Source organism: Theropithecus gelada, chromosome 16 (genome assembly GCF_003255815.1).
Source record: "Theropithecus gelada isolate Dixy chromosome 16, Tgel_1.0, whole genome shotgun sequence".
Classification (NCBI taxonomy): domain Eukaryota; kingdom Metazoa; phylum Chordata; class Mammalia; order Primates; family Cercopithecidae; genus Theropithecus; species Theropithecus gelada.
The window spans coordinates 3,629,649-3,654,859 of record NC_037684.1 but is presented as its reverse complement, the minus strand read 5'-3'; the positions used below and the strand labels follow the sequence as shown (position 1 = coordinate 3,654,859).

General features: G+C 39.9%; 1 protein-coding gene across 1 annotated transcript in view; it reads right to left on the bottom strand.

The window, feature by feature from the left end:
- The window catches only part of EFCAB5 (EF-hand calcium binding domain 5), a 181,928-nt gene that overhangs the window by 67,277 nt on the left and 89,440 nt on the right, over nt 1-25,211 (bottom strand). The window contains exon 8 of the mRNA XM_025363693.1: nt 21,049-21,204. Within this exon, the coding sequence (XP_025219478.1) occupies nt 21,049-21,204 (156 nt within the window). The remainder of the gene's footprint in view (nt 1-21,048; nt 21,205-25,211) is intronic.

Genomic DNA, 25,211 nt, shown 5'->3' with positions numbered 1-25,211 from the left:
ATCGCTCAAGCCCAGGAGGTTGAGGCTGCAGTGAACCGTAATCGTGCCACTGCACTCCAGCCTGAATGACAGAATGAGATCCTGTCTCAGAAAAAAAAAAAAAAAAAAAATGAAGAAGAAGACATACGTGCAGCCAACAAGCATATGAAAAAATGCTCAACATCGCTAATCATTAGCGAAATGCAAATCAAAACCACAATGAGATACATCTCACACCAGTCAGAATGGCTATTATTAAAAAGTCAAAAAATAACAGATGCTGGCAAGGTTGCAGAAAAAAGGGAATGCTTATACACTGTTGGTAGAATGTAAATTAGTTCAGCCATTGTGAAAACTGTTTGGTGATTTCTCAAAGAACTCACAGCAGAATTGCCATTTGGCCCAGCAATCCTATTATTGGGTATATATCCAAAGGGATATAAATTGTTCTACCATAAAGACACATGCACACGTATATTCATTGCAGCACTATTCACAATAGCAAAGACATGGAAACCAACCTAAATATGAACCGATGGTAGACCATATAAAGAAAATGTGGTACAAGCCAAGCGCAGTGGTTCATGCCTGTAATCCCAACAGTTTGGGAGGCTGAAGAGGGAGGATCACTTGAGCTGAGGAGTTCAAAAGCAGCTCTGGGTAACACGGTGAGTTACCATCTCTACAGAAACAGAAAAAATTACCTGGCATTGTGGTATGTACCTGTAGTCCTAGCTAGTCCTGAGGCTGAGGTGGGAGGATCGCTTGAGTCTGAGTTGCAGTGACCTGTGATCACACTACACTCAGCCTAGGTGACAGAGTGAGGCCTTGTCTCCAAAAAAAAAAAAAAAAAATAGTAACAGAAAATGTGGTACATATGCACCATGGAATTCTATGCAGTCATAAGAAGAATGAGATTATGTCATTTGCAGCAACATGGATGGAGCTGCCATAATCCTAAGTGAACTAACACAGGAACAGAAAACCAAATACCAACATGTTTCCACTTATAAGTGGGCGCTAAACACTGAGTACATATGGACAGAAAGAAGGGCACAGACACCGAGGCCTACCTGAGGGTCAGCGGAGGGAGGACGGAGAGTGTCACAAAACTACCTGTAGGGTACTGTGCTTATTATCTGGGTGGCGAAATAATATGTATATCAAACCCCCATGTCACACAATTTACCTATATGACAAACCCATACAAGTACCCCTGAGTCTAAAATAAAAGTTGTCCGGGCAGGTGCTGCACACCTATAGTTCCAGCACTTTGGGAGGCTGAGGTGGGCAGATAACTTGAGCTCAGGAGTTTGGACCAGCCTGGGCAATGTGGCAAAATCCCATCTCTACAAAAAATAAAAAAATTAACTGGGTATGGTGGCACATGCCTGTAGTCCCAGCTACTAAGGAGGCTGAGGTGGGAGGATGGCTTAAGCCTGGGAGGTGGAGGCTGCAGTGAGCCAAGATCCCACCACTGCACTCCAGCTTGGGTGACAAAGTGAGACCCTGTCTCAAAAAATAAAATTAGTTAATTAATTAAATAAAAGTTAAAAAAATCAGGGAAATTCTCCCCAACTTGTTTTTCATTTGTAACTATTTTTGCTATATTTGAAACTTTATTTTCCCAACTAAATTTTTTTTAACTAAACCTTTTAAAAAATATATATATACCCTATAAACAGAAAAGTGCACAAAACATAAGTATACAGTTTTATGAATTATTGGAATAAAAAAACACACAGGAGGACTTTCTCAAAGAGAATCACAAACTTGAGTAGAGGGTAGAGCTTTGCTCCAAAACTCAAGGGAACTACAATATGATTTTATTGTTTGAATTGCCACAGCATTCCAAATGCAATTCCAAATTGCCATATTCCCTCTAAATACTGTAGGATCTTCTATATAATAAGGCACAAAGTAAAGAAGAGTTTTTGCACTGCAGTTTAGAAAAGCCTACAAAGCCTTTTCTTTCTCTGGGATGCACTCTGGAAGCTGATGACTCATTTAATGCATAAAAGTAACACACACAAATGTGCTCAGTTAATTCATAAAAGCAGCACATGCAAATGTGGCAACAATTGTTTTTAAAATATAAAAAAGATCCAATAGGCATTGTGCCTCTTTTTTAGTGGTAGGTGGCACACGGTACAACAATTTACCCTACACCTGGAACTACTGGACTGCTAAAATTTCTTTTTTCTTTTTGAGACGGAGTTGCGATCTCCGCCTCCCGGGTTCAAGCAATTCTTCTGCCTCAGCCTCCCGAGTAGCTGGGACTACAGGCGCCCGCCACCACACCCAGCTAACTTTTGTATTTTTAGTAGAGACAGGGTTTCACCATGTTGGTCAGGGTAGTCTCAGTTCTTGACCTCGTGATCCGCCCGCCTCGGCCTCCCAAAGTAAAAATGTTAACAAGACCATAAACCTGTATTTTTATAGGGCTTATCTCCCATCCTCTGACACACATTAGCTTACTTACCAAGACATCTAATGCTACTTTACCAAGGCATCTAATGCTGCTTTCAGCTAATCAAGTCCAATCATCATGATGGATATCATGGACCTACGTAATGTTCTGTGATATGTCAATACAATCAAGGTCTATGTATACTAGATTACAATACAGAAAAGAAGAACTGCCTTGGCCCTTAGAGAATGTAGTGAAAAGTATTGCTATTCTTGACAGGTGAAATCAAATTTATTTTGGTCCTTGTAAACTTCTCTAGAGAAAACAGCATTTGCCAGACCAATAGTTGTTGTGAATGAGAGAGCTATGTCAATTTGGTTCAGTAAAGATTCCACACCTGGAATAGCCACATAAATAGAACCACAGTAATCTACATTCTTCAAGATGTAGGCTGGGTGCAGCGGCTCATGCCTGTAATCCCAGCACTTTGGGATGCTGGGGCAGGCGGATCACCTGAGGTCAGGAGTTTGAGAGCAGCCTGACTAACATGGTGAAACCCCATCTCTACTAGGGCGGATCACGAGGTCAGGAGATTGAGACCATCCTGGCTAATACGGTGAAACCCCGTCTCTACTAAAAATACAAAAAACTAGCCGGGCGAGGTGGTGGACGCCTGTAGTCCCAGCTACTCGGGAGGCTGAGGCAGCAGAATGGCGTGAACCTGGGAGGCGGAGCTTGCAGTGAGCTGAGATCCGGCCACTGCACTCCAGCCTGGGCGACAGAGCGAGACTCCGTCTCAAAAAAAAAAAAAAAAAAAAAAAACATAAAATTAGAAGGCATGGTGGCACGCGTCCCAGCTACTTGGGAGGCTGAGGTAGGAGAATCGCTCGAACCCAAGAGGTGGATGTTGCAGTGAACTGAAATCGTGCAGCTGTACTCCAGCCTGGGTGACAGGGTAAGACTGTCTCACAAAAGAAAAAAAAAAAGATGTATCCTCCACCTTCTACATAGACAAAACAGGAAAATCAGATAAGAATGTGATAGGATTACTTCCCCTAAATCCTTTATATATTTTCATATCTATCTCTGTGGAGTTTTTTTGTTTTTGTTATCTGCTTATGTATTTGTTTTTTTTAACATTCTGGCAGACAGGGAAAGTTCAGGAGTTTCTGTTACCATAATACCAGATCCTTCCTACCATAATAGTCCTCAGTTCCCAATATGGAGAACAAATGTGAAGATTCTGTTGGTTGCTGTGTGTCTATTCCAATTAAACATCCAAGAACCAGAAATAACCATAGCTAAGTCCATAGATTAATTGGGCCTGTGACATAACCTTTGACCAAAATAGCACTTATTGTCTGACAGCTATACACCCTAACTTTACCCAGTGGCCCATGGGAGTGCTTTGGGATCCTAGGAATTGATGTTAACTTGGAATCAGTATCTGGTAATCCCTGAGTCTGTGATATTCCTTTGCCAATGCATATTCACCCTAATAAATGGCTACGGGCCCTTTGAGTAAAGCCTAGAGTAAAATCCACGATATATACTTGAGGAAGTCTGGTAGAATTCTTCCCCAAGAGACCCAACCTTCCCTTCAACCAAAGAGTTCTGGGTATACTATCTGACTTAAGTCTGGCATCTGGGTGAGAGACTGAGATTCTCCATTGTGGTATCTCAACTCATGTTTCTGGACCTATAGTTAGTGCTTTTCTGTAAGTAGATCCAGTAATAATTTAGAAGGTATCCTATCCATTTAATTCCTAAGGAAACTGTAATCACCAAGAAAACATTCAGATGGCCACTTTAACTCCCACTACTCATTATGGTAATTCCAAGTATATATTCAGGAACCAACCACAGTGTGAGTCCTAGACAAACTGGATCCGTTAAAATATGGCCTTGGATCTTTGAGACTGAATCAAAATACCATGTTTAATTACACTTATGAGCACTAACTTTGACTAGTGCGCCTTGTCTCTGGTAGTTAAATGTCATGTATCTTTTGTCACTCTAGAAGACAATCATTTCCCTTGAAATTAGAGCGTTTACTTCAGTGACAGTAACTCTCACCATTGTCCCCAGGACAGCTACCACAGAACTTTTTAGTGATGTTGGTGCTCCCCTCATTAATTTCTTTAGTTATTTCTCAAGGGAATGTCATTTGGGCTGTCCTGGGCAATATGGTAGAAGTGCACATATAGAGGCTACATATGAAAAATCAATTTCAGAAATCTTGAAAGTCTTTAGATTTCTTACTGTATAGTAAGCCAAGAAGGTTCTGGCATCTCAACCTCATTGAATATAGGCTATCTTTGAGTCAAGGTTTTATTTAATCTACCAATAAAATTGTTAAAACCAAAAATATTACTGCTAAGTATATACTGCAAAGTATACCAATATTGATAAATTTGAGGCAATCCAAAGTTATATCTATCCTTCTTAGTCTGAAAATACTATAATCAATTCCCACACATATTACCCAGCTTTCTGCTGCTAGAAATTAGCAAAAACTTACTGATCTGTTGGAGTACCAACACTCATCTTTCAAGACAGACTTTGAACTAGTATTCCTGGAGAAATACTGAGATGAGTCTCCAATTTTGGATTTAAAGGCAATGAATGTTGTACAGGTGGATCGTGAAGAAAACAGACATCTCCCTGCAAACTAATTGCCCCAAGGCAAGTTATTAAAGGATCTCTAAGGAAAGAAAAGCTAATAGTCTCAGACAGGAGAGAAGGTATTGCTTCTCCTGCCAAGGAAAGCTTAGGGAGAATTGTGGCTCAAGTCTCAGATTCCTCCGAGTACACCCATATGTAACTATTCCAAATTTCAGGGTCTCATCTATTTTCTAATGTGCTAACTTTTATGTAAAAGATTTGGCAAGTCTGTGAATTCAACTTGCATCTTGATTCTGTCACATTTATTTGGGGGCTGATTTTTCATCCATATTTGCCCTGAAGCTATAAGAAATAGAGATTTCTGTATAATGATCAGGTTTTCTGACTGCAATTTGAGCTGAGAGTTTGAAGTCCTGAGCGTGTCTTTTACTTTCTATAACCTCTCTAATACTGTGAGATGAAGCCCACCCACTGACAACCCCAGGGGTCATCACTATTGTAATTATGGCCAAATGCAGCAAAAGCTTTTCCTTTAATAGGCACTTCATCCCAAGCAACCATAAGTGATTATTTTTAAGAAAATTTTCATTAAGGAGTAACAAATATGCAACGAGGTATGCAAACCCTAAGTGTTTAGCTCACTGAATGTTTGCCACTCGAATAAAGACATAGCACATTTTCATCACTGCCAGAAGGCTCCGTTACTATTTCTTAGTCAATAATTCCTCCAAAGGTGGTGATTATTCTGATATTTATCATTATCGATTAGTTTGTTCATTTTTGTTTTTGTTTTCTTTGAGACAAGGTTTCACTCTGTTGCCCAGGCTAGAGTGCAGTGGCATGATCATAGCTCACTATATCTTCTAACTTCTGGGCTCAAGCTATCCTCCTGCCTCAGCCTCCTGGGACTACAGGTGCCATGTGACTATACTCAGCTAATTTTTATTTTTTTATTTTTTATTTATTTGTAATTTTATTATTTATGTATTTATTTATTTTTGTAGAGACCAGGTCTCACTATGTTGCCCAGGCAGGTCTTGAACTCCTAGACTCAATTGATCCTCTTGCCTCAGACTCCTGAGTAGATAGGACTACAGGCATGCACCACGATACCCAGGTAATTTTTGTTTATTTTTTGTAGAGAGGGGGTCTCACTATATTGCCCTCACAAGTGTGAACCACTGTGCCCAGACCATTCTTGTCTTTTTAAATCAACTTTAGTGAAGTATAGATTCAATAAAATGCACCAATTTTAAGTGTATAGTTCAATGAGTTTTGACAATGTATACACTCATGTGTACCACCACAGTGAAGCTGTAGAACAGTTTCATCATCCCCAGAAGCTCCCTATGTCTCTCTTTTTTTTCTTTCTTTCTTTCTCTCTTTTTTTCCTTTTTGGAGACAGAGTCTAGCTCTGTTGCCCAGGCTGGAGTGTAGTGGCATAATCTTGGCTCACTGCAACCTCCACCTCCCGGGTTCAAGTGATTTTCCTGCCTCAGCTTCCTGAGTAACTGGGACCACAGGCACATGCCACCACATCTGGCTAATATTTTGTATTTTTAGTAGAGAAGGGGGTTTGCCATGTTGCCCAGACTAGTCTTGAACTCCTGAGCTCCAGCAATCCACCTGCCTCGGCCTCCCAAAGTGCTAGGATTACAGGCGTGAGCCACCGTGCCTGGCCACTTATGTCCCTTCTTAATCAGTCCCCTCACTCATGGTCCCAGGAAACCACTGATCTGCTTTCTATTGCTGTAAATTACTTTTCCCTTTTCTATAATTTTATATAAATAAAATAATGGCGAATTCTTTGGTTCAGCCTTCTTTCACTTAGAATAATATTTTTGAGATTCATCAGTGTTATTGTATCAGTGGTTCATTCTCTTTTATTACTGAGTAGTATTCCATCGTGTGAATGTACTACAATTTGTTTATCCATCCACAAGTCGATGGACATTTGGGTTGTCTCCAGCTTAAAGCTATTATGAATGAGGCTGCTAAGAACAGTCATGTATAAGTCTTTTAGTTTTAATTATATGATTTAATTTCTTTCATTTCATTTATCCTAGGTGCATAATCTAGGAGAGAAATTGCTGATTGCTAGGTCATATGGGGAGTGTATATTGAACTCTTTAAGAAATTGTCAAAACTGTTTTTGAAGTGGTTGTATAATTCCTACCAGCAATCTAAGAGAATTTAAGTTGTTCCATATCTTTCCCAACACTTGGTATTGTCAGTTTTTTTTCTTTTTAATTATAATGAATATCAGATTTTTTTTTTTCTTGTGAGACAGAGTCTTGCTTTGTTGCCCAGGCTGGAGTGCAGTGGTGTGATCTTGGCTCATTGCAACTTCCGCCTCCCAGGTTCAAGCAATTCTCGTGCCTCAGCCACTCAGTAGCTGGGATTACAGGTATGGCCACTACGCCCAGCTAATTTTTGTATTTTTAGTAGAGACAAGGTTTTGCCATGTTGGCCAAACTGGTCTTGAACTCCCAGCTTGAACTGATCTGCCCACCTTGGCCTCCCAAAGTGCTGAGATTACAGGCGTGAGCCACTGTACTCTGCCAGTCTTTTAAATTTTATTCATTCTAGTAGGTTTAATTTTTATCTCACTGTGGCTTCAGTTTGCATGAAAAATTGATGATTATTTATCTGATAAATAATTGATCAGATTAATTATAATCTGATGAATAACTGAACATATTTCCATGTGCTTATTGGATATACCTATATCTTCTTTTCTGGCATGCCCATGATTTTTTTAATTGGGTTGTTTTATAAAGTTGTAGGAGTCTTTATATGGTCAAAATGCAAGTCTTTTGTCATTAAATGCATCACAAATATTTTCTCCCAGTCTATAGCTGTCGTTTCATTCTAGTATCTTTCAAAGAGCAGAATTTTTTATTTTGGTGATGTCTATTTTTTGTCAACATTGTTTTAGCTGTTGTGAGTCCTTTGAAATGCCACACGAATTTCAGAATAGTTTGTCAATTTCTGTAAATAAGTTCACTGGGATTTGGATTGGAATCGTGTTGGATTTGTAAGTCAATTTGGGGACTAACAATACTTAATTTTTTGACTCATTAATATAGTCTTTGACAGAAACAATAAAGGATCGTTCTTATTATTTAGGTCTTTCATTTCTTAACAATATTTCATAGTTTTTAGCCTGTAGATATTTGCAAATACTTTGTTAAATTTATTTCTAAGTATTTCATGTGTGTGATGTTATTATAAATGGCCTTTACAAATTTCATCTTCCAATATTTCTTTGCTAGTATGTGGAAATCCAATTGACTTTCATGTATTGATTTTTACATCCTGAAGCCTTGCTAAATTTATGTATTTGTTTTAGTGAATTCAACTTTTTTCTTGAGATTCCTTAGGATTTTCTACACAGAAGATCATGTAGTCTGTGAATAAGAGAGGTTTCTTTTTTTTTCTTGCTTTATTTAATTGACTAGTACCTCCGGTACAATGTAAAATAAAAGTGGTAAGAGTGGATATCCTTGCCTTGTCCTTGTTATAAGGAGGGAATCATTAAATTTTTTACCTTTGTAAGTATAGCTGTAAGTTATTCATAGATGTGCTTTATTGGGTTGAAGAAATTTTAGTGTGTTGAGAGGTTTTTAAAAAAATTTTTTTAACATAAATGAGTGTTGAATTTTGTCACAGTTATATAGTTTTGTTTTTTGGTCTCCTAATGTGATGAATTGTTTCGACAGATTTGTTTTTTTTTTTTTTTTTTTTTTTTTTAAAGAAATGGGGGTGGTCTTACTATGTTGCCCAGGCTGGATTCAAACTCCTGGGCTCAAGCACTCCTTTTACCTCAGTGTCCTCATTAGCTGGGATTATAGGCATGTGCCACCATGCTCAGCTCTAATTTTTGAATGTTAAACCACCCTTGTATCCCTGGATTAAGCTCTATTTGATCCTTTTTAATGTACTGCTTAACCGATTTGTTAAAATTAACTTAAAGATTTTTGAGTCTATGTTCATGAGGACTGTTAGTCTATGGTTTTCTTTTATTGAAATATCTTTATCTGGATTTCATATCAAAATAATACTGGCCCCATAAAATGAGTTGGGAAATGTTCCTTCCTCTTCTCTTAAGAGTTTATGTAGATTTGAAATTATCCCTTCCTTAAATGTTTGGTAGAATTTATTAGTAACGCTATCTGGGCCAGGCATTCTGTTTGTGGAATGTTTTTTTTAGTGGTATTAATTATACTTCTTTATACATATAAGGATATCTAGTTTTCCTATTTTCTTTTGAGTTAGATTTGGTAATTTGTGTCTTTTAAGGAATTTATCCATTTAATGTAATTTGCAAATTCATTGGCATAAAGTTGTTCATAATGTTTCCTATCATTCTTTTAATGTTTGCAGGGTCTGTAGTGATGTTCCCTCTTTCTTTCCTGATATTGGGACAGGCATTCCTTAGAGATACCATAGGTCCAGTTCCAGACAATGGCCATAAAATGAATATTGCAATAAAGCGAGTCACACAAATTCACTTTGGTTTGTTAGTGCTTAAAAAAGTTATGTTTATGGCTGGGTGTGGTGGCTCACACCTGTAATCCCAGCACTTTGGGAGGCTGAGGCAGGTGGGTTACTCGAGGTCAGGAGTTCGAGACCAGCCTGGCCAACACAGCGAAACCCCATCTCTACTAAAAATACAAAAATTAGCTGGGCATGGTGGTGCACACCTGTAATCCCAGCTACTCCAGAGGCAGAGGCAGAGGCAGAGGCAGGAGAATCGCTTGAAGTTACGCAGCAGAGGTTGCAGTGAGCCAAGACTGTGCCACTGCACTCCAGCCTGGGAGACAGAGTGAGACTCCATCTCAAAAAAAAAAAAAAAAAAAAAGTTATGTTTATACTATACTGTAGTCTATTAAGTGTGCAATAGCTTAAACTGTAGTTTCTTAAGGGTACCATAGATTAATCGCCTACCCAAGTATACACCTTAATTTAAAAATACTTTATTGCTAAAAACTGCTAATGATCATCTGTGCCTTCAGCAAGTCATAGCTGTTTTGCTGGTGAAAGGTTGTACCTTAATGTTGTTGGCTACTGACTGATCAGGATTGTGGTTGCTGAAGGTGGGTGTGTGCTGTGGTAATTTCTTAAAATAAGACAACAATGAAGTTTGCTGCACCTATTGACTCTTCCTTTAACGAATGATTTCTCTGTAGCATGCGATGCTGTTTGATAGCATTTTATCTATAATAGAACTTCTTTCAAAATTGGAGTCAATTCTTTCAAATCCTATTGCTGCTTTATCAACTAAGTTTACGTGATAATCTAAATCCATTGTTGTCATTTCAACAATGCTCATGTCTTCACCAGGGGTAGATTCCATATCAAGAAACCATTTTCTTTGCTTATCCATTAGAAAAAATTTGTCATGCATTCAAATTTTATCATGAGATTACAGCAATTCAGTCACATCTTCAGGCTCCAATTATAATTCTAAATTTTCTTGCTATTTCCACTATATCTGCAGCTATTTTGTCTACTGAAGTCTTAAAGCTCTCAAAGTCATCCATGAGGGTTGAAATCTTCTTCCAAACTCCTGTCACTGTTGAATGTTTTGACCTCCTCCCATGAATCACAAATGTTCTTAATGGCATCTAAAATGGCGAATTATTTCCTCCCTTCCTCCCTTCCTTCCTTCCTTCCTTCCTCTCTCTCTCTCTTTCTTTCTCTTTCTTTCTTTCTTTCTTTCTTTCTTTCTTTCTTTCTTTCTTTCTTTCTTTCTTTCTTTCTTTCTTTCTTTCTGTCAGGAAGGCAATCTTTACTTTCTGCAGAGAGCGTGCTCAATTGCATATGGAACAATGGCAAGAGCACACCTGAACAAAGGAAAAGCAGACATATTTATCCCTTATGCATCTGGGTCGTCTTTACTGTTGTGTCCTGCATCCATTGGCTGGAGCTGGACCTCACACTCTTAAACTGATACCCGCTTTGCTAATAGCTTAAAACTTCCCTAAATGGGTAAGTGCAGGGAAGAACAAAGAATGAGAGGAAGTTGCTTACGAAAGGTTTAAGGAAGCAAAAACATTTCCAAATAAGCAAGGGGCACAAGCTATGAGCTAAGATTTGCCTGGGCCTATCCAGACATGCCTGAGTAAGCCAAAGCAACTAACTGGGCTAAACTGTAAGAACTAATAGTTGATAGGAGGCTTTAGAGTAAGGAGCTATTATTCCTAGTGTCTATTATTTTATTTTTAAACCATGACGAGCTTTGAAGAGGAACTTTTCTACTTTCTACAATTTCCTCCTCTTTTACTTTATAGTTTCCTCTTCAAACTCACTTAACATGTCTTGGCTTAGCTTGTTTTGATTAACTTCTGGATGTATGGTACAACATAGCACCTAAGAAGAAGGAGTATACCTTATTATAGTTGTTAAAGAGGTAAGAATTGAGGCTACATTTTTCTTTTTTTGATTGATGAAATGCCAGGGTAAAAGGGATAGCCAGTTGGACTAGAGCATAAGTACTGCTCTAATTATTTGGCAGAGTGTCCGGTAAAGGTTCTCCATAATACCACCATACATCTGCTCTGGGATGGATAAGGGCGGACTGATAGGTCAGCTCTTGGAAGTGCCTGACTTCACTGCATCCTATTAAGTCTCCAAGGAATGCCAAATTTTTCCCCTTGTCATTGGAGACACAAGGTAACATTGGTTTTGGAAGATGGAGGATGGATGACCCGTGGGGGCTGACCCACAAGATGTTGAACTTCAGGAAATAGCAGAGAAAGAGCTTGGCACAATTCATTATTCCAGGCAGTGGAATCTTGAGAAAGAGCTACCATGCACTCCATGTCCACTTGATTTGAGGACCATCCTAGTGGAAAGGGGACAACCTGGGCCTCTGGCCTACCGTACACACAAGTGTAACAGTCACTTTTGTTTAAAGTGCAAATGGAATATTTAATCCATTCTAACAAAGCATTTACATCTTTATACCCTGTTTCAGTAGCACTGGTTTGCCTTAGGTCTTCTACTTCTACTACTGAGACTTTGCTTTTGTCATTTGGCATGAGGCAAGGTGTAGTTTGATTTCATAGGTTTGAGAAAAGGGCAGTTGTAGGAGGTGGAGGAGGGAGAACAAAGCACATCTTAAAGAAGCCTACAGGATCCTTTCCAGTGACTTCTAATCCTAAACCATAGATACGCTCTAAAATGGGGTTAGAGTTGCTAGTGGTAGGAACAGTAATGGATATAAGCACTGGGTTACACTGGTGGGATTGACAATTGGCGGGGGGCGGGTGGGGCAATCCCTTTAGTAAGGTAGAGGTATGGCTTTAAGTCGGCACATCCCTCCTCGGAGGTCCAGCCTTGATCCAGATGACATTCACTCACTGAGCATATAAATTTCAACTTGGGGTATCTTGGTACCTCCACCACAAGCACGATGCAGGGGTGGCAGTGGCCTCCCTGGAGGGGCAGAGGTATTTTTCTGAAGTAGAGAGTTGTCTCTGGCTTTGCAAACCGCCACAAGGTAAAACAAGGCAAGCATCAAATGTTATAACCTGTGGTGAATCTGATTTGGTTACACTGTTGACACAATGAGGGATAGTTAGAGGGAAGGAAAGCAAAGAAAAAGATGGATAGACTAAGCTTTTCTTAGCTTTAATTTGGTAGGGCTTGATCCAGGAACAATGGCCCATGATTCTGATGATAATGGCGCTTGCTTGACTCGGGTGTGATGTGTGCATCCCCTTTCCACTGTACGAACAGTAGTCTCGGTGGTTAGCAGCACAAGGTAGGGTCCTTCCCAGGCTGGCTCGAGTTTCCCTTCTTTCCACCCTTTGATGAGAATGTGGTTCTCAGGCTGGTGCTGGTTTACCAGAAATTCTAAGGGTGGTAGCTGTGCTAAAAGACGGCTCCTGCGGCTTCTCCTTCCTTGGTCTGTGCACAGACTCGTCACCACAGTATGTGAGGATCCTTTACCCCAGGTTGCTGGCTGGTTTCTTTCCGTGTTGCTGAGAGTCTGGGTTTATTCGTCACACCAGGTGGGTCTCGGTCCCTTACCCCTGAGGCCACCGCAAGAGGTGGCGGGGCGCCTCCTCATGAGAAAGGACAAGAGACCAACACCAGAGGAGAATGTATCCCCATACGGGCCACCAAAATTGTTAGAAATACCAAAGTTGTTAGAAATAGATAATCAGTGCCACGAAGAAAAGTCAGCATGGAGACAAAAGATCTCTCAGCAAGGCAGTCTTTCCTTTCTGCAGAAAGGGTGCTCAATCACAGATGGAACAGTGGCGAGAGCACCTAGAATGGTGAATTATTTATAAAAGATTTTCAATTTGCTTTGCCCAGATCCATCAAAGGAATCACTATCTATGGAAGCTATAGCCTTATGAAATGTATTTCTTAAGTAACAAGACTTGAATGTCAAAATGACCGACTCCTTGATCCATGGGCTGCAGAATGGATATTGTGTTACTAGGAGTGAAAACAACATTCATCTCCTTGTACATCTCCATCAGAGCTCTTGGGTAACCAGGTGCATCTCAATGAACAGTAATATTTTGAAAGGAATCTTTTTTTCTGAGCAGTCAGTCTCCACAGTGTGTTAAAATATTCAGTAAACTATGCCACAGACATATCTACTGTCATCTAGGCTTTGCTGTTTCCTTTATAGAGCACGGGCAGAGTAGATTTGGCATAATTCTTAAGGGCTAGGATTTTTGAAATGGTCAATGAGCGCTGGTTTCAACTGAAAGTCACTGGTTGCACTAGCCTCTAAGAGAATCTGCCAGTCCTTTGAAGCTTTGAAGCCAGACATTGACTTCTCTCAGAAATAAGGCTGTTTGCTTTCTTATCACTTGTGTCTTCGTGGGAGTAGTGCTTTTAACTTCCTTCAAAAACTTTTCCTTGCATTCACAACTTGGCTAACTGGAGCAAGGGGCCTAGCTTTCAGCCACCTCTTGGCTTTCAACATGCCTTCCTTACTAAGATGAATCATTTCTAGCTTTTGATTTAAAGTGAGAGTTATGTGACTCTTCCTTTCACTTGAATACAATTAATAACCCTTTTTAGGGTTATTAATTGGCCTAATTTTAATATTGTTGTATCTCAGGAAATAGGGAGGCTTTAAAGCATTCCCTTATATAGTATTTCATTAACCTCTCTTTCTCTTTTTCTTCGTTTATAAACAATGCATCAAGAATTTTCTTTGTATGTGTATTTTTAATTTACTAATGCTTTTATTTCTATGGAATACAAATTTCAGGAATGGCTTGCCTGGCTGAAGCATGTATGTATTTTTTATTTAAGTAGATATATCCAGAATGCTTTGCAAAGATACAACTATTAAATTTTCACCAGGAATGTTTGAGAAATGTTTTTCTTCTATTCGTATCAGCGATAGGTATTATCACTAAAAACTATTTTTAGTCATCTATTGAGTATATAGTGATTCCATGAATTGTGTGTTCATATCTTTTGCCCATATTTTGGGGGGTGGGGGTGCTTATATAGAGTCCTGCCATCAGATAAAGGAGAGTCTAGCTCAGTGCCAGCCACGGTACTTTTTGACTGTGACTGTGGTGTATGTACTTCATCTCATTGAGTCATCTGGAAGTTTTATTTTGGTATTTGCTATTTATGTCCATAGTTCTTCTTGTCCTAACCCAGGTGTCTTCTTGAGAGTACTCCCAGAACTTTCACAGTCATCATCTCTGCACACCCACTGTCCTTTACACACAGGTATTTAGGAATAGTCATCATCTTTCCTCTGGCCACAGGAGTGAAGGGGAGTATCTTCAGGCCCATCTACCTACACCCTACCTTCTATAGCTGCTACTCTTTCTCTTTAGTGCCATGTTGAATTTAGCACTTCTCTATGAAGCTTGTAGTCTCTGAGCTACACTTAGAAAATGAAGTATAAGTGCCCGTTGTTCTTAAATTTCCTCTCAACCTACCTGGAATTTCCAGGGGTGTCAATAATGTTGCCCTCAATCTCCAACCATGATTGGAGCTCAGGAATGGAAGATCAGGTGCTAACCCTGACTTAGGGAACCAGACAACCTCTAAACTCTAGTCACATGCACTCCAACCTCCTTCTCTCATCAGCTGGTCACAATTTCCCATTGATAGAATAACTGCTTTGATGCCACATTTTGCATTCTTCTTTACTTTATGATTCTCCATTGTTTCTTAAGAGCCCAGCATAGGCCGGGCGCGGTGGCTCAAGCCTGTAATCCCAGCACTTTGGGAGGCCGAGATGGGCGGATCACAAGGTCAGGAGATCGAGACCATCCTGGCTAACCCAGTGAAACCCCGTCTCTACTAAAAAAATACAAAAAACTAGCCGGGCGAGGTGGCGGGCGCCTGCAGTCCCAGCTACTCGGGAGGCTGAGGCAGGAGAATGGCGTAAACCTGGGAGGCGGAGCTTGCAGTGAGCTGAGATCCGGCCACTGCACTCCAGCCTGGGTGACAGAGCGAGACTCTGTCTCAAAAAAAAAAAAAAAAAAAAAGAGCCCAGCATTTTCCATTTAAAGTCTGGGCTTTTAGAACTTTAGAACTTTTGTCTCAGCTGCTGGTTAAAAATATACATTTGAGGCTGGATGTGGTGGCTCACACCTGTAATGCCAGGGCTTTGGGAGGCCAAGGTGGGAAGATCTCTTGAGCCAGAAGATCAAGAACAGCCTGGGCAACATAGACTCTGTTTCTACAAAAATTTAAAAATTAGCCAGGCATGGTGGTACATGCCTGTAGTCCTAGCTATTTGGGAGGCTGAGGTGGGAGATTACTTGAACCCAGGAGGTAAAGGCTGTAGTAAGCTATGATCATGCTGCTGCATTCTAGCCTGGGTGATAGAGTGAGGCTCTGTCTCTCACAGGTGCGCTCTCTCTCTCTCTCTCTATTAGAGAATGGATATTGATATCTATTAGAGAATGGATTATCTCTATTAGAGAGAGAGAGTTTTTGGTCATCTATTTTTGGTCATATATAGTATATATATATATATAGAGAGAGAGAGACTCATATATATATTAATATATATTAAATATATATAAATATATAGTTATTTATGCCTGTGTGTGTATAAGACATATACATAGTCATTATGTTATGCATTTTGGGGCTTTGTTCCCAGATATATATTCCATTCAGAAACTCATATAACTTCTTTTTTTGAGACTCTATCTTTCCTCTGAGGGGGTTAAAATATGCTATTCTGGCATATTGACTAAGTTAAAGACACTTGAAAAGCAACAGATATGAGAAGATCACCTGACCTTTGTGCTGTTTCTTCAAAGCAGAAGATGAAATTCCCATGTGAAAGTAACTCTCCCTATACTATAAGGAAAGGCATAATTGTTATCTTCAAGGATGAGAAGTTGAGACCAACAGAATACTGTACAGACGTTGTTAGAATAACTCTTATCTTTTAAGACTCCCCATATAATTTAGTCACATTTTCACAGTTTGCTGTTCTTTGTCCAATCCAATACATAAGTAACTGACTCTAAGTGCTTCTTTGGGCCTTCATTTCCTTAAGAGGACTCCTGTGCCATATAAAACTTGTAACTAAATTTGTACGGTTTTCTCCTATTATTCTGTCATGTCAGTTTAATGCTCAGACCCAGCAGGGATCCTACAAGGACGCAGGTGTAGTTTTTCCGCCCCTGCATATAACTACTGCTTGAATGATGGGAAGAAAAGCAAAGAATGAAAGCAAACCTCAGTTAATTGCTCTAAATATTATCCCACTACGTTTGTTACAGCACACGAATTGGTGTTAAATTGGCCAACAGAGAATAGTTATCCTTCGGGCATTTTACCAGGGAGTAAAACTTTGACATTTGTCACCCAATATTTATTACAAACTCTGTTAAAAGAAGCAATATTCAATAAGCGTTGACTGAAAGACACATAGACATTTCAGATTTTATAAAATATATTCCTGGCTTCATTCAAATTAGCAGGAATTTGAGAACCTAGATTGCAATATATTGGTTCTTTTAAGAATTGCTTTTTCTGAATTGCAGTCCAGTGTGGCATCGTTTGCCTACATTTGAAATAACTATAAGAAATTGCCCTAAAAAAGTCATTGTTTAATTTATTACAATCCCATCATAAAAGATTTTCACTTCAGTACATAAGGGCCCCTTTAATAAAGAGAAGCTCCTAACTGTAATTTGAACCCCAGGATTCATTGATTTTTTGAAGGGTTTTTGTGTCTCTATCTCCTTCAGTTCTGCTCTGATCTTAGTTATTTCTTGCCTTCTGCTAGCTTTTTTTTTTTTTAAAGATCAACAAAATTGATAGGCCGCTAGCAAGACTAATAAAGAATAAAAGAGAGAAGAATCAAGTAGACGCAATAAAAAATGATGAAGGGGATATCACCACCGATCCCACAGAAATACAAACTACCATCAGAGAACACTATAAACACCTCTACGCAAATAAACCAGAAAATCTAGAAGAAATGGATAAATTCCTGGACACATACACCCTCCCAAGACTAAACCAGGAAGAAGTTGAATCCCTGAATAGATCAATAACAGGCTCTGAAATTGAGGCAGTAATTAATAGCCTACCAACCAAAAAAAGTCCAGGACCAGACGGATTCATAGCCGAATTCTACCAGAGGTACAAAGAGGAGCTGGTACCATTCCTTCTGAAACTATTCCAGTGAATAGAAAAAGAGGGAATCCTCCCTGACTCATTTTATGAGGCCAGCATCATCCTAATACCAAAGCCTGGCAGAGACACAACAAAAAAAGATAATTTTAGACCAATATCCCTGATGAACATCTACGCAAAAATCCTCAATAAAATACTGGCAAACCGAATCCAGCAACACATCCAAAAGCTTATCCACCATGACCAAGTGGGCTTCATCCCTGGGATGCAAGGCTGGTTCAACATTCGCAAATCAATAAATGGAATCCAGCATATAAACAGAACAAAAGACAAAAACCACATGATTATCTCAACAGATGCAGAAAAGGTCTTTGACAAAATTCAACAGCCCTTCATGCTAAAAACGCTCAATAAATTCGGTATTGATGGGACGTATCTCAAAATAATAAGAGCTATTTATGACAAACTCACAGCCAATATCATATTGAATGGGCAAAAACTGGAAGCATTCCCTTCGAAAACTGGCACAAGACAAGGATACCCTCTCTCACCACTCCTATTCAACATAGTGTTGGAAGTTCTGGCCAGGGCAATCAGGCAGGGGAAAGAAATAAAGGGTATTCAATTAGGAAAAGAGGAAGTCAAGTTGTCTCTGTTTGCAGATGACATGATTGTACATTTAGAAAACCCCATCGTCTCAGCCCCAAATCTCCTCAAGCTGATAAGCAACTTCAGCAAAGTCCCAGGATACAAAATCAACGTGCAAAAATCACAAGCATTCTTATATACCGGTAACAGACAAATAGAGAGCCAAATCATGAATGAACTCCAATTCACAATTGCTTCAAAGAGAATAAAATACCTAGGAAGCCAGCTTACAAGGGATGTGAAGGACCTCTTCAAGAAGAACTACAAACCACTGCTCAACGAAATAAAAAAGTACACAAACAAATGGAAGAACATTCCATGCTCATGGATAGGAAGAATCAATATTGTGAAAATGGCCATACTGCCCAAGGTAATTTATAGATTGAATGCCATCCCCATCAAGCTACCAATGACTTTCTTCACAGAATTGGAAAAAACTACTTTAAAGTTCATATGGAACCAAAAAAGAGCCCATATTGCCAAGTCAATCCTAAGCCAAAAGAACAAAGCTGGAGGCATCACGCTACCTGACTTCAAACTATACTACAAGGCTATAGTTACCAAAACAGCATGGTACTGGTACCAAAACAGAGGTATAGACCAATGGAACAGAACAGAGCCCTCAGAAATAATACCACACATCTACAACCATCTGATCTTTGACAACCCTGACAAAAACAAGAAATGGGGAAATGATTCCCTATTTAATAAATGGTACTGGGAAAACTGCCTAGCCATATGTAGAAAGCTGAAACTGGATCCCTTCCTTACACCTTATACAAAAATTAATTCCAGGTGGATTAAATACTGAAATGTTAGACCTAAAACCATAAAAACCCTAGAAGAAAACCTAGACAACACCATTCAGGACATAGGCATGGGTAAGGACTTCATGTCTAAAACACCAAAAGCAATGGCAACAAAAGCCAAAATTGATAAATGAGATCTAATTAAACTAGAGAGCTTCTGCACAGCAAACGAAACTACCATCAGAGTGAACAGGCAACCTACAGAATGGGAGAAAATTTTTGCAATCTACTCATCTAACAAACAGCTAATATCCAGAATCTACAAAGAACTCAAACAAATTTACAAGAAAAAAACAAACAACCCCATCAAAAAGTGGGTGAAAGATATGAACAGACACTTCTCAAAAGAAGACATTTATGCAGCCAACAGACACATGAAAAAATGCTCATCATCACTGGCCATCAGAGAAATGCAAATCAAAACCACAATGAGATACCATCTCACACAAGTTAGAATGGCGATCATTAAAAAGTCAGGAAACAACAGGTGCTGGAGAGGATGTGGAGAAATAGGAACACTTTTACACCGTTGGTGGGACTGTAAACTAGTTCAACCATTGTGGAAGACAGTGTGGCGATTCCTCAAGGATCCAGAACTAGAAATACCATTTGACACAACCATCCCATTACTGGGTATATACCCAAAGGATTATAAATCATGCTGCTATAAAGACACATGCACATGTATGTTTATTGTGGCACTACTCACAATAGCAAAGACTTGGAACCAACCCAAATGTCCATCAATGACAGACTGGATTAAGAAAATGTGGCACATATACACTATGGAATACCATGCAGCCATAAAAAAGGATGAGTTCCTGTCCTTTGTAGGGACATGGATGAAGCTGGAAACCATCATTCTCAGCAAACTATTGCAAAAACAGAAAACCAAACACCACATGTTCTCACTCATAGGTGGGAATTGAACAGTGAGAACACTTGGACACAGGAAGGGAACATCACACACCAGGGCCTGTCGTGGGGTGGAGGGAAGGGGGAGGAATAGCATTAGGAGATATACCTAATGTAAATGACTAGTTAATGGGTGCAGCACACCAACATGGCACATGTATACTTATATAACAAACCTGCATATGGTGCACATGTACCCTAGAAATTTAAGTATAATGAATAAAAAATAAAAATAAAAATTTGAACCCCAAATGTCTGTACTTCTTAGCACTTGTTTGTAATTATCTTTTTTTTTTTTTTTTGAAATGGAGTTTCACTGTGTTGCCCAGGCTGGAGTGCAGTGGCGTGATCTCGGCTCACTGCAAGTTCTGCCTCCCGGGTTCACGCCATTCTCCTGCCTCAGCCTCACAAGTAGCTGGGACCACAGGCACCTGCCACCACGCCTGGCTAATTTTTTGTATTTTTAGTAGAGATGGGGTTTCACCGTGTTAGCCAGGATGGTCTCGATCTCCTGACCTCATGATCCGCCCGCCTCAGGCCTCCCAAAGTGCTGGGATTACAGGCGTGAGCCACTGCACCCGGTCAGTAATTATCTTATAAACATTGTCATTAGTGTGTTTGGTCATGTTTTCCTTTTCACATTCACTGCTAGGAATCTTAGATCCAAACTTGTAAACAACCCACGACGACTACTTAGGTCATTATTTGGGGCTTTGTTCCCAGCTTCATTTGCTATCCCCTCTCTTATTTTTTTCTTCTTTCATCCTACTTTTAGTTTACATTTTGTTGTTGCATCTTCTCTATTCTTGTGAGCTTACTTAAATCCTTTCTGGACATGGAGATACAAACAAATAAATATAAGGTTCATAAACAAATCTATTTCAGTAAAGTTTGTATCTATTTTGTAGAGATGGGCTTTCACCATGTTGTCTAGACGGGTCTCAAACTCCTGGGCTCAAGCAATCCACCAGCCTCAGCCTCCTAAAGTGCTGGGATTACAGGCGTGAGCCACATGTCTGGCCAAGAAGCAATTCTTTAAATGTCTTAACCCACCTTCCCATGGTCACAATGTAGGAAGAGTTCAGCGAACATCTGCCTCCGCATGTCAGCTTTTATGACCTCCCGGAATTCATCTGCAGAGTGGCAAAGGTGCTTAAGGAGTTCCTCAAACATTTCACTCTTCAAGTCTTTAATATGTGAAGAGATGTACTACAGGGAAAAAAAGAGGATAAACGATTGACTTAAAACCATGCTCTACTTGGATTTTCCCCAGGATTCAACCAATGTGCATGAAATACATTGGCTGTAAAATGTTTCCATATGATTTGCTTATCACTTAGATGAAGCATTTTCATGTTAGCTGCTCTAAAAGCTGTGATGCAGAGAGAGGTAACTAATGCAGTCCCCAGTACCACACATCAGTGGGACTAGATATATTTGGAGCTATTTCCCTCTATATCACATCAACATTATATAGGGCAGACTTTCCTCACAGTATGAAATAGCAGTAGTTGCCTGTAAAATGCTACCTGCAAATTAAAAATTCTAAAAATTGAATGCAGTTTTTCTATGGTATATATATATATGGTATACAAAAGCACATGTATTGCAAGACTGGCTGCATTTAATTACTGGCGTGTAAGGGACAAGGATCATGGGTGGCTTTTTGTTTTTTGATATTGCAATAAGATATCCTTTGTCTATGATCTTCTTTTAAAAGTACAGGGACTGAAAACATCTATACTCTTCGGCCATTTCTCTTGATCCCTGTTGAGTAGATTCCCAGAAGTGGAATTTCTAGCTTAGAGGATTAATGCACCTGAATATTTTGTAGGTTTGACATGGGGCTTGCACCCTTTTGCACTCCTATCACTAATGCATGAGTGACTATTCTCAGCCTCACCATCAGTGTGTATTGGCATCTGAGTTTTTGCCAATTTGATAGGTCAGGAACGAATTACATTCTTGGTCTACACTTTGCTATAAGAGGTAGAAGGGCCGGGCGCGGTGGCTCAAGCCTGTAATCCCAGCACTTTGGGAGGCCGAGACGGGCGGATCACGAGGTCAGGAGATCGAGACCATCCTGGCTAACACGGTGAAACCCTGTCTCTACTAAAAAATACAAAAAACTAGCCGGGCGTGGTGGCGGGTGCCTGTAGTCCCAGCTACTTGGGAGGCTGAGGCAGGAGAATGGCGTGAACCCGGGAGGCGGAGCTTGCAGTGAGCTGAGATCCGGCCATTGCACTCCAGCCTGGGCGGCAGAGCGAGACTCCGTCTCAAAAAAAAAAAAAAAAAAAAAAAAAGAGGTAGAAGGTATCCTGTGATAGAGAGAAGTGATCAAGCACTACAAGAGTTTCTGAGAGCACTCCTTTGAAAGTGTGAGCTCTGTTCACAGCCGATGATTTCCTCCCCTGCCTCATGCACAGAAGTAGCCAAAGTTATACTGCATGACCCCACTTCCATAGCCATAAATGATTGAACCAGGGGAAACACTTAAGGCCATTCAGATTCTCTCCACTAGGAACTGGGGATTACAACTGAGTAACAGCCAGTTAATCTGAGTGGGCCTGAATTTGTGAATGTGTAGTCGAGGCAAAACTTTACATCTACTCTCTTAGGGTCTTTGGCTGGGCCTGAGAATTAAATTGACATAAGATAGGTTAGTAGGAGAAAGGCATAAAGATTTAATATAAATTTTATGTGACATAGGAGCTGTCATAAAGAAATGAAGACCCAAAGAAATGGCAAAAACTACATGCTTTTATTAATATATTGGGTTGAACAAAGAGAGGCAATTGTGGAAAAGTAACTAAATTATGTTGGGAAGCTAAAAGGAAGATAATAATTATCTTAACAAGGTCTGTTTGTACAGAATTCTCTCAGCTAAGACTCCCGATTGAATAATGTTTCCTTTCTCCTAATACAGGCAGGACATCGTTCACATGGGAGATTTTAACTTCCTATTTTCAGGAAGAAAAAGGGAGATTAGAATGCCCTTCTTGTATCTATTTTTCAAGTACCTTTAGCTGAAAGTAATCCTTATGCCAGAGTGGAATGTTTTGGGGTAGCATATTTTGCCACCCTTCAAATGTAAATTTAAGAGTTTTGGGGTGGCCAGATTCCTCCATGTGAACTGAGACTGCTGGGAAAGTCTGTTATGGAGAGAAACAGATGAAATGGAAAGCAGAGAGAAGCAGTCTTAACACTTTCCAAGTCCTCGTTCTAGTCTCTTCCTGGCCCTTGGATTGTGCACATTTCATATTCAGCTGTACAGCTCAGGTTGGTTTCTGGTTCTTGTAATTGGCATGCATTTAACATGGTTTGTAAAAATCATGTTCCACTTTAGTAATTTGTTTAAAATGGAACATGTTTTTGGCATATTTCATTGACATATAATTTTTGTTTTTATTTTTTTAGAGATAGGGTCTCATTCTGTTGCCCAAGCTGGAGCGCAGTGGTACAGTGGCACAATCATGGCTCACTGCAGCCTTGACCACAAGAATCAAGTGATCCTCCTACCTCAGCCTCCTGAGTTGCTGGAACTACAGGTGCGAGCCACCACACCTGGCTAATTAAAAAAAACAAAAACAAAAACAAAAACAAAAACAAAAAACAACTGTGTGTGTAGAGATAGCGTCTCACTATGTTGCCCAAACTGGTCTTAAACTCCTGGGCTCAGGTGATCTTCCTGCTTCAGCCTCCCAAAGTACTGAAATTACAGGCATGAGCCACTGTACCCAGGATCACTGTCATTATTCTTGATGGATCAATGCACACAGTTAAGTTCTTATCTGTTACCATGGGAAGCAGAGTAGTGGAAACGGCTAAGAACTTACTCTGAAGCCTGTCTGGGCTCAACTCCCTGTTCTCATGTCCCTTCATTTGTGAAATGGGTATCACAGTAGTAGTTACCTCACTGAGTTATGGTATGTACGATCTGGGTGTTTCACGTAGTAAGTTCTCTTCAGCCATTGTGCTTGTCTACTCTTGAGGTAGGTAAGAAATTGGCCAAGAACATCTTCTTCATTAAATAAACAGTCCTCTTAGCTGATAAACAACTTTAGAAGGAGAAAACCCAACAAGATCAGCGGTTCTCAAAGCGTGATCCCTAGATCAACAGCATCAGCATCATCTGAGAACTTGTCAGAAATGCAAATTTTTGAGCCCCCTCACCCCCCACATTTACTGAATCAGAAATTCTGGGGGTAGGGCCCAACAAGCTATAGTTTAACAAGCCTCCCAGGTAATTCTGATGCTCGTTAAAGTTTGAGAACCACTGAACTCCATGATCTGGGGTATCTGGTCCTAATTAGTCCCGTATCCTAAGATCCTGTTGTTTGATCCTTAATGACTTTTAACTTGACTAATAGGTATTTTTCTATATTACTCGTAAGTTAGAATTATTGAATAATTGACATTTTCTGGCAGCATTGTAGCTCAGTCCTCTAATGCTGAAAAAAAATTGGTATTTGGAAGAATCATCCTGTTTTAAATTAAGTTTTTGGGAACTGACTTCAAAGCCATATGAGTTTTCTGGCTGTGGGAATGCTATTGAATCAATAATTAGTTTTAAAAGGCTGAGGCAGGGAGGATCGCTTGAGGCCAAGAGCTTGAAGCCAGCCTGAGAAACATAGGAAGACTTCATCTCTACAAAAGATTTAAAAATTTAGGCCGGGCGCGGTGGCTCAAGCCTGTAATCCCAGCACTTTGGGAGGCCGAGACGGGTGGATCACGAGGTCAGGAGATCAAGACCATCCTGGCGAACACGGTGAAACCCCGTCTCTACTAAAAAATACAAAAAACTAGCCGGGCGAGATGGCGGGCACCTGTAGTCCCAGCTACTCGGGAGGCTGAGGCAGGAGAATGGCGTGAACCCGGGAGGTGGAGCTTGCAGTGAGCTGAGATCTGGCCACTGTACTCCAGCCTGGGCGGCAGAGCGAGACTCCGTCTCAAAAAAAAAAAAAAAAATAAAATAAAAAAATAAAAATAAATAAAAAATAAAAAAATAAAAATTTAGCCAAGAGTGGTGGTGCATGCTTGTAGTCCCACTTAGGAGGCTGAGGTGGGAGGATCACTGGAACCCAGTAGTTCAAGGTTTCAGTGAGCTATGACCACATCATTCCAGCCTAGGCAACAGAGCAGGACCCTGTTTCAAAAAAAAAAAAAAAAAAGAATTAGTTAAAAAACCTTTCTCTGGGCTGGGCACAGTGGCTCAC